The sequence below is a fragment of the Gracilinanus agilis genome, chromosome 2, assembly GCF_016433145.1.
Source record: "Gracilinanus agilis isolate LMUSP501 chromosome 2, AgileGrace, whole genome shotgun sequence".
Taxonomy (NCBI): domain Eukaryota; kingdom Metazoa; phylum Chordata; class Mammalia; order Didelphimorphia; family Didelphidae; genus Gracilinanus; species Gracilinanus agilis.
The window spans coordinates 672,653,630-672,663,819 of record NC_058131.1 but is presented as its reverse complement, the minus strand read 5'-3'; the positions used below and the strand labels follow the sequence as shown (position 1 = coordinate 672,663,819).

The 10,190-nt window shown below is 35.9% G+C and overlaps 1 protein-coding gene across 1 annotated transcript in view; it reads right to left on the bottom strand.

The window, feature by feature from the left end:
- Positions 1 to 440: 440 nt before the first annotated feature.
- The window catches only part of ASCC1 (activating signal cointegrator 1 complex subunit 1), a 130,404-nt gene continuing 120,654 nt past the window's right edge, over positions 441 to 10,190 (bottom strand). Inside the window, exons 10-11 of the mRNA XM_044659092.1 lie at positions 1,714 to 1,831; positions 441 to 956 (exon numbers count right to left, since the gene is read on the bottom strand). Coding sequence (XP_044515027.1) covers positions 1,715 to 1,831 — 117 coding nt within the window. The 3' untranslated portion in view covers positions 441 to 956; position 1,714. The remainder of the gene's footprint in view (positions 957 to 1,713; positions 1,832 to 10,190) is intronic.

The following is a 10,190-nucleotide window of genomic DNA, read 5'->3' as shown; positions in this document are numbered from 1 at the left end:
TTTGGTACTGGAATACAGGAAATGAACTCTAAACTAAGCCTCATTAATCAGCTAGTACTATATCCCTCTCAAGATCCTATTCCAACATGCCATCTAACTAGTGATGAAGGAATCATCTGTATTTAAGTAAAATTTAATTTAATACTAAAATGATTATTATGAAGACCAAGTCATTTGCTTAATTGGAGGAAAGAAAAAGAACAAAATAAAATAGCATACACAGAGATTACACCAAAGTCCCTGGATAAAAAAAAATTAAGTTGAAAATAATAACAACAAATATTTATATAGCGTATATTATGTGCCAGGCCCTGTGGATGGAAGCATTTTTAAATACTAGTTTTAGAAAAAGGGGTGAGTTTCTAAACAAAAGCAATGTAAACAAAATCAGTCATGAAAAGGATATCTGGAAATATTAAGGAAAAAAATCACACATTTAATTTTGGGAATTAATTTATTCACAAATGAGCTAAAGAATTACATTATTATACAACTCTAAAAGCATTCCTCATGCGTAAGTAACCTTATTAAAAAATAAGTGGTTGAACTTTGGGGCTAAGAGGGAGAAGTGAGAAAAGGGAAATTATGTGAAGATTTTGGAGAAGGCCTTGATCATCTATCTCATATATAATCCCTATACTTCTGAGTTCCCAACAGACAAGAGGAAAGGGACTTGACATGGGGGAAAGGGTGAAAGAGAAAAACAAATTAACAGGCAGTACACCTGCATAAAGAGAAAAGATTGGGTGGGACAAAGTCAGAGCTGGGAACACTCCTCCCTCTGCTGGTCTGCGGCAAGAAGTGAGCAGGTTCTAGCACTTGCATCCTCCCAGGGAACTTTGCACAGTCCTGCTGATATCACCAATGTTTTTGCTGTTGTTGTCCAGAGAGATAAATAAAAGCCGCCACATTGACTGCAGTTCCATTAGATACAAGGGAGTGAGTAAAACAAAGTTCTGAAAAATAAATGTAAAGGTATCAAACTTGCAAGAAAGAAGAACATTCTGGCATCTTGGAGAACAAGAACAAACTTTAAAAATTCATCTTAAAACATTCTATCCAGTAACTGTATGGAAGTTAGATATTAAAATCTAGAGTGGAAGTTAAAGCAAGATGAGACGCCCAGATAGAAGGCAGGATTTTAAACAATATGATCATTTGCTGTAAATTGTGAATTTTTAGTATTTTTAAAGCACTTGCACTAATATTAGGAAAACCCAATGAATAAAAGCAAGATCAATCAAGTGCCTGTTAAATGGAAATGGTGACCAAAGGAAGAAATCTAAATTTGAGATTAGGGAACCCAAGAAATAAAGGACCATAATATATATTTGAGAATTTTCTTGTTATTTAACCTAACATTAACATACATGTCATTCTAAAGGGTTTCAGAAATTTTCATTTGTAGAGATGAGCTTTGAAAAAGAAGGTGGGATAATTGAGAGGTTAAGAGTTCTATGTCCAATAGCTTCACCTGAGACAAGGTTTAATAGCCCATCTCATCGGTCAGGTTGGTAGCTATGGATTTATTTTCAAGGACATGCTAAATTTAAGTCTACTTTCCATGGGCCTACCCTAATACTTATTAGTTCACATTTCCCTGAAATTCTATATCATTCTTGGTAAGTAAAATAAGGACAATCCCTTGGTTACCTGCATCACCATGAAAAATGTTCAACATGTACAATAAATCAAAAGGAACAAATATAGTACCTCAGGAAAAGTCAACTTGCCCGGAGGAAGCATAGTATCCAGAGCTGTCTGTGGAAAACCTCTGAGAGATGTGAATCGAATTGAGGTACAGATCCCCAAAGCTGAAGTTTTCAAAAAGCTGAAAGAAGAATAAGAACCCAGAATGAGCTTTCTCATGAGAACCAAAGCAACTTCCAGGTGAAAAGATGACACTTAAATGCCCACAGGGACAAATATCAAACTACAGCAATCCCCAACAGTTTCAGAAAGAGTTTATCTTATATCACAAACCCAAGTAAAAAATCCCTTCTATGATATACTTTCCCAAAGTAATCACTCAGTCCATGGCACTCAACAACTTTCTGAAGTGATCCATTCTACTTTGGAATAGTCTGAAAGTGTAAAGACAATTTTTCTTTACATCAAACCAAAGTCTGACTCTACAACTTCTCTTTACTATTTCCACTTCTGCTTTCTTGGACCAAGAAGAATTCTAATCTCTCTTCTACTTGGGAGACCTTGAACTTGGAAGCCAGTGATCATGCCCCCACCTAAATCTAAATATCTCCAGTTCTTTCAACTAATCCTCATGTGATGCAAAGGCTCTTGATCATTTTGCTCTCCCTCCAGCTTGTCAATAACTTTCCTAAAATATGCTGTCCAGAACAGCCTGCAATATTCCCAGGGTAGTCTAATTAAAGCAGAGTGAAATAGAACTATCACTTATGTAGTTCTAGACATTATACGTTTCTTAAGACAACTTGAAAACATTACTTTGCTAGCTGTTATATCACACTTCTGACTTATACTGAGTCCACTTGCTTGTTTCAATTTCATGTTTCCTTCTTGTCAGCATGTATGAAATCTTTAATTCTTACCTAATTCCTTTTTTAAATGTATCGACAACAACAAAAAACACTAAAAAAGACTGAAAATTGTTTTATTTTTAGCTATCAAGGAGATATAGTCATGAGGGCTCCCTGCACAGCTGCTACTAGTGGGTGGGGCTGGGAAAGGGTAAAAGCTTCTCAGCACTAGTTTAGAAGGAGTGACAACAATCAATCTCTGTGCTTTTTTAGTAGCTACACACAAAGACCTAGGTCATCCTGACACTATCTCTATCCACTAAGAAGACCTTTCAAGCTTCAATTCAAACATGCTTGATCTGTGACCCTGGCCTAGTCTCTTAACCTCTCTGAACCCCAGGCAACTTATCAAAGACTAAGTTTCAAGATATTTGCTGAGCTTCATTGCTGGTGGGAGTTTCATTCCTATGAGTTCTCTCTACATATAAAATCACAGACCAAATAAATCTACAAATAACTACCAAAATACCAGGTGGAATGATAATTAAAAAGGAGTTTTATGCAACACATATTGAGTCAATAGTTATTAAATACTTTGAGCAGTGCCCCATATCAGGCACAAAAAGTATAGAAAGCAAATTCAAGGGGCTCCAAAAACTTAGAGGAGAACATAAAGCTGTATGCACCCAAACAAAACAGCCAAAGAACACATTTTCAGATACTGATAGCAACCTTTTTCAATGGTCCTCAATTGGGCACAGATTCAAGTTAATGTTTCTGGAAATAAAAAGCTCTTTACTGCAATCTTCCTTTACTACATAAAAGCTTTCAAGTATGTGAAGAAGAGATAAGGCTGATCTAGGAAGGAAATGACCTTTTAACACATTTATAAGGCAGATCCAAAAATTATATCAGAATTCATCACAGGAAAGTTCAGCCACATCATCTGGATAAGTAGTGTCATGGAGTGAAGTACTCTTCCTGTTCCTTTAAGATGCAGGAAATTGCTCTTCTTTAGAATGCCAACCAGGCCTAAGGAGAGTCGTTTGATAAGTACATTGCATTTTCCAATTGAATTTCAAGGCTAATGTTTCAATAACAACCCTGGTGGTGATGTCTATCCACCTCTGTGGAACTGCTAACCCCCTCTCTTTTGTTTAAGTCCCTATTGAATTTTAGATCAGTCTCTAAGACATGGATTCCTGTCATCATTACCTTGTCTCTTCCTGTCACTGATGGCAAAGCAAAGCACCTGGGGTTCATTAAACGCTGACTTTACAAAACCTAGGAAATATTGATCCTTCTATTTATATATGACATCAACTTAACCCCAAAGATCTATTTAGAGTCTGAAGTGCATTGTATCTTTCTCTGCTCCCCCCCCCCCCCAAAAGGAGTCCAACTCTTGCCTGCATTGATTTACACAATTAACTTCTCTGGCTGGCTTTGGCAGCCCTTACTGATCACATCTATCCCTTTTGTGGAACAAATTCAGCTTGAAATGGCTGCATGCTAATCCTTCTTCACTGGTCTTTTAATTTGATGGGAAAGTTGTGTTAGTAATAGATGACAGACTGAGCTCTGGAACCTGAACTCTTTCAATTACATACAGAAGCAGCATAATCAGAAACAGTAAAACAAACAATTCATTTACTTCAACAAGTCACTTTTTTAGAATTGACATGTCTTTCCCCTCTGCTTTGATTGTTTGAATTATGGACACTCCAGAGCAAGTAAAAGTTATACTGATTCTAGCACAAATTGCTTTATGCCTGAATAACTGTATCTTGAAAGAATGTGAAAATTTTCTATGAAAATGTGAATGTGAAACTTCTATGAAAATTTTCATTTGTAAGTTTCAAAGTTAATACTAACACCAAAGATGAAGGTAGACAGAATGTGATTTAAAAGGATTGTAGATTATAAGATCATATTAGAGCATATTATAATTACTTATGTAAATGACCCCAACCCAAATGTTCAAAATCCTTATCCTTTTCTAGTTTTATCTTCACTGATAATAGTCTACTATCTGCTTTCCATATTGTTTGACAAAGCATTCAGTAATCTAATGGTTCTTACCATCTCCAAGTTGATAAACCAGCATTTACCTTAATTTATTTCTATTTTTACTTTCTCATGCTTTAATAAGTCATTTCCTTTTCTCCTTTTGCTTAAACTACAGATTACTTGGCAATAACTATTTCCTGGTTATCTTGTAAAATGGGCATTCTTCATATTATGATTACTCAATCATTCTTAGTGGGTTAGTCTTTTAACTTTTCTGTCCTTTCTTTTAACTTTTTTTCTAAAATTTCTTCCTTTTGTCTACATTATGCTAGTAGAATTAAGTGTTGCTGGTGTCAGTATAATTAGAGAAGAACAACCCTGGAGAGATGGGAAACACTATAGGTATTAACTTTTATATATACTATTGGATGAGGTCAATATGTTTGTTGTTTTGCTAATCTGTTTTGTTTTCTTTTCTCTAAAGGGAAATTCACTGAGGTTAGAAGGATACATCTAGAAATGACTAAAAAACAAAAGTTATCAATGCAACTTTGTCTTCATACTTCCTGACCTCTCAGCCATTTATGGCATTGTTGACCAACCTCTTCTCTTGGATACTCCCTCAGCTCTTGACTTTTACAATACTGCTCTCCTGGGTTTCTTCTTATCTACTCATCAATCTCCTGTACTGGATCATCTTCTCCATGTCACACCTCTTACTCATCGATGTTCTTGCAAGCTTATGTCCTGGGTTATCTCTTCTACTTTCTCTATGGTCTTTCACTGATATTATTAGCTCTGGTAGGTTCAATTATCATCACTATATAGGTGAATCCCAGATCTATATATCCAGCTTCAACCTGTCTGCCTAGCTCTAGTTTCAAGTGACTAACAGCCTACTGAACATCTCCAGTCTTTTTTTTTTTTTTATTTCCCTATTTCTGTCAAAAGTAGCATTATCCCAGGTCACTCAGGCTTGCCACCTAGAAACCATTCTTGATTCTTCACTTATCTCCTCCTATCATCCAATCAACTGTCAAGTCTGCTCAAATCTACCTCTATAACACCTCTAAAATCTATTCCCTTTTATCCAATAACAGAGCCACCACCATCTGACTGAAGCTCTTAGCACCTTTTATGATAGTCAACCAATTGGTGTCCTAGTTTCTAGTGTGCGTGTCTCCATCTTTATCATTAATTACTTTCTCTCCAATCTATCACTATTATTATTATTAGTTTTAGATCTTTACCTTCCATCTTAGAATCTATATTGAGTATAGGTTCCAAGGCAGAAGAGTGGTAAAGGTTAGGTAATTGGGGTTGAGTGACTTGCCCAGGGTCACACAGCCAGGAAGTGACTGAGGTTAGATTTGAACCCAGTATATCCCACTCTCCACCAACAGAGCCAAATAGCTGCCCCTCTCCCCAGTCTATTCTTCAGAGCTATGATACTGACATTCTGAAAGCACAGGTCACATCCTGTCACTTCCCTGTTCAAAAAACTCCAGTGGCTCCCTATTTTCCTCTAGAATTAAATAGAACCTCTTCTGCTAGGCTGTTAACACTTCTCACAGCCTAACTCTATCCTACCATTTTAGCCTTAGTTCATAGGACTCAACTTAAAGCATTCTACTTTCAGCCTAAACTGGGCTATTTAGTGTTTCCTAAATTGGAAATTCCATTTCCAGCATCTGTGCCTTTCCCAGGCTATCTCCTCCATGCCTGAAATATACTGCCTCTTAGAATCTTTAGTTTCTTTTAAGGATTAGTAAATGTGCCAAGATAAGAACACCTATTCCATTAAAAACTATTGGGAAAACTGACAGTAGTCTGGCAGAAATTAGGTTTAGACCAATATCTGCTACCACCCTTCATGATATATTCTAAATGGATACATAATTTTAATTTTAAAGATCATACTATTTAAAAAATTACCACTCATAGGCATGGGTAGGAGGTGTTTTTTTTTTGTTTTGTTTTGTTTTTTTTAACCCTTACCTTCTGCCTTAGAACTGTAAGAGGAGAAAAATTAAGAAACTGGCTGTAAATGAAATTATTTTTATTATATCAGAAAGGAGTAGTGAAAAAGGATGGAAAAATTACTTTCCTTGCTAAGGCCTAAACCTCCTTACAGCAAGAGTTACCTTGTATATTTTCTCTATCTCCATCCTGGAAGCCAACAGTCCTTCTCCTTCTAGTTTAGTCTTTTTTTTTTTTTTTAAGAATATTTTTCTATGGTTACATGATTCATGATTTCCCCCTACCCCCACCCCCACCCCAAAGCTACTGGGTTATACATGTATCATTATTCAAAACCTATTTCGGTGTTATTCATATTTACAGCAGAGCAATTATTTTACCTCAATACCCTAATCCAGTAATGGGCAAACTATTCCCCACAGGCCAGATCTAGGCCATAGCATAGTGATTAGGGAATTGCTTAAGGCAATGATGGGCAAACTACAGCCTGGATCTGGCCCGCAGGGAATAGTTTGTCCATCACTGCAATCACATCCCTATCACACTACATGGTCGATCCTATGTTTTTCTTCTGCATTCTGCTCCCACAGTTCTTTCTCTGGATGTGGAGAGCATCTTTCTCCTAAGTTCCTCTGGATTGTCCTGGGTCATTGTAATGCTGTTAGTAGAGAAGTCCAATACATTTGATTGTGCCATAATGTATCAGTATCTGAGTACAACGTTCTCCTGATTTTGCTACTTTTGCTCTGCATCAATTCCTGGAGGTCTTTCTAGTTCACAAGGAATTCCTCCATTTCTTTATTCCTTTCAGCACAATAATATTCCATCACCAACAGATACCACAATTTATTCAGCCATTCCCCAATCGAAGGGAATACCCTCATTTTCCAATTTTTTGCCAACACAAAGCATGCAGTTATGAATATTTTTGTACAAGTCTTTTTTCCCTATTATTTCTTTGGGGTACAAACCCAGCAGTGGTATGGCTGGATCAAGGGGCAGGCATTCATTTAAAGCCCTTTGTACATAGTTCCAAATTGCCCTCCAGAATGGTTGGACCAATTATTCACAACTCCACCAGCAATGTATTAGTGCCCCAATTTTGCCACATCCCTCCAACATTTATCCCTTTCCTTTGCTGTCATATTGGCCAATCTGCTAGGTGTGAAATGGTTACTCAGAGTTGTTTTAATTTGCATTTCTCTAATCAGGAGGGATTTAGAACACTTTTTCATGTGCTTATTGATAGTTTTTATTTCATCCTGTGAAAACTGCCTATTCATATCCCTTGACCATTTGTTGATTGGGATATGGCTTGATTTTTTTTGTAGATTTGACTTAGTTCCTTATATATTTGGGAAATTAAACCTTTTTCAGAGAGTTTTGTTATAAAAATGTCCTCCCAGTTTGTTGTTTTCCTTCTAATTTTGGTTGCATTGGTTTTGTTTGTATAAAACCTTTTTAATTTGATATAATCAGTCATTCATTTTACATTTTGCAATGTTCTCTATATCTTGCTTTATCTTAAATTCCTTCCTTTCCCACAGATCTGACAGGCATACTAATCTATGTTCACCTAATTTATTTATGATTTCACTCTTTATATTTAAGTCATTTACCCATTTTGAATTTATCTTGGTATAGGGTGTAAGATGTTGATCTAAACCTAATCTCTCCCATATTGTTTTCCAATTTTCCCAACAGTTTTTGTCAAATAGTGAGTTCCTATCCCAAAAGCTGGGGTCTTTGAATTTATTAAACACTAGTTTACTGAGGTTATTTACCCCAAGTCTATTCCATTGATCCACCCTTCTGTCTCTTAGCCAGTACCATATTGTTTTGATGACCACTGCTTTATAATACAGTTTAAGATCTGGTACTGCTAGGCCCCCATCCTTCACATTTTTTTCATTATTTCCCTTGATATTCTTGATCTTTTGTTCTTCTAGATGAACTTTGTTATAATTTTTTCTAATTCTATGAGTTTAGCCCTTTTAAGTCCAACTAGCTCCTCCCTCTAAAATGACTTTGCAGGCTCTCACATCAAGGATGCTGGAGATATTTAGGATGATGTCAGATGCCTAGCTTATTTAGAAAACATCAGTTTAGGCTGTAGTCTGAGGAGACCAGAGGTTGCCAGGTCATGATGGATGCTGGGAAGGTGGATGGAGCTATTTTTCCTCACAGAAAAACCAATACTATGGGTTCTAAGGCAGAAGAGGGATATTGGCTAGGCAACAAGTGTTAAGTGACTTGCAGAGGGTAACACAACTAGGAAGTGCTTGAGGCCAAATTTGAAGCCAGTATCTCCCACCTCTAAGCTGATCCCAGGAACTGTATTCTTAACCAAACTAGGAAATGAGGCAATTTCAAAACATAAAATGAAAAACTGATCACACTGAAAAGTTAATGTACAAACAAAATTAAAATACCTGGGATAAGAAAGGAAATAGGAAAATGGGAAAATTACTTGGTATCACATTTCTTTGATAAAGGTTTGGTATCTAGTATATATGCATACACACACACACACACACACACACGCACACACACACACACACACACAAATATATGACCAAATACCATTTTGACTTAGATAGACCAATAGTTATGTGGTTAAAGGTCATGAACAAAGAATATTCAAAAGAAGAATTACAAAGTACTAATAATGACATGCAAGAATGCTCCAAATCACTAATAATAAGAAATAGTCAAATCAAAACAACCCTTTTGTTTCACTTCACACTCTGAAAATTAGCAAAGAGGACAAAAGATGGAACTGGTGAAGGTGGAGGCCTTGTGGGAAGATAGGTCCACTAGTATATTACTGATAGAGTTGTGAATTAGTACAACTATTTTGTAAAGCAATTTGAATTTACACTAATATGTTTATACCTTTTGTCCCAAGGATTCTATTACTAGGCTTATTCCCTAAGGAAGCCACTGATAAGAAGAGTATGTGAATATTTATAAATAAAATATAATAATATAAATATAAACATAACTATTTAAAGTAGCACTTTTTGTGATAACAAAGAATTGGAAACAAAGGAGATAAGCATGGATTGTGGAATGTCTAAACAAACTGTGTGTACATCAATGTAATGGAATATTATTATACTGTAAGAATGGGAAGATCTACATGAACTGATGCAGAGTGAAATAACCACAGCTAAGAAAACAATATACATAACGACTACAAAAATGTAAAAAGTACCACAAAAAAGTGAATGTTGTAAAATTATTAAAAAAAAAACATGGTCAAAAAAAAGAAATAGCAGAAGACCCTCCCATCCTACTCCTTTGAAGAAGTGAGAAGTCCATAAGTGTCATGCACTGGACATAGTTCATGACTTTTTCAATGTAGACAAGTTGAACTGAATTTTTCCTTATTTTTCTTTTTTGTCTTAATATTATTTGTTATATAGAAAGGCTCTGGGAGGGATACCAGGGTAAATTATGATGATATATATATATATATGTATATATATGTATATATATACATATATATATATATAAAGACATCAATAAAAATTTATTTTTAGGTTTTTCCGGGTTAAGATGGCGGCAGAGTAAGAAGCAGCTCTTAACCTCTCCTGACCGAAACACACAAAACTCCTCAAGGGGACATAAAAACAAGTCCAGACGAACGGAGGAACCCCACAACAGGGCACAGCGTGGAAGGTACGTGGAATCGAGACA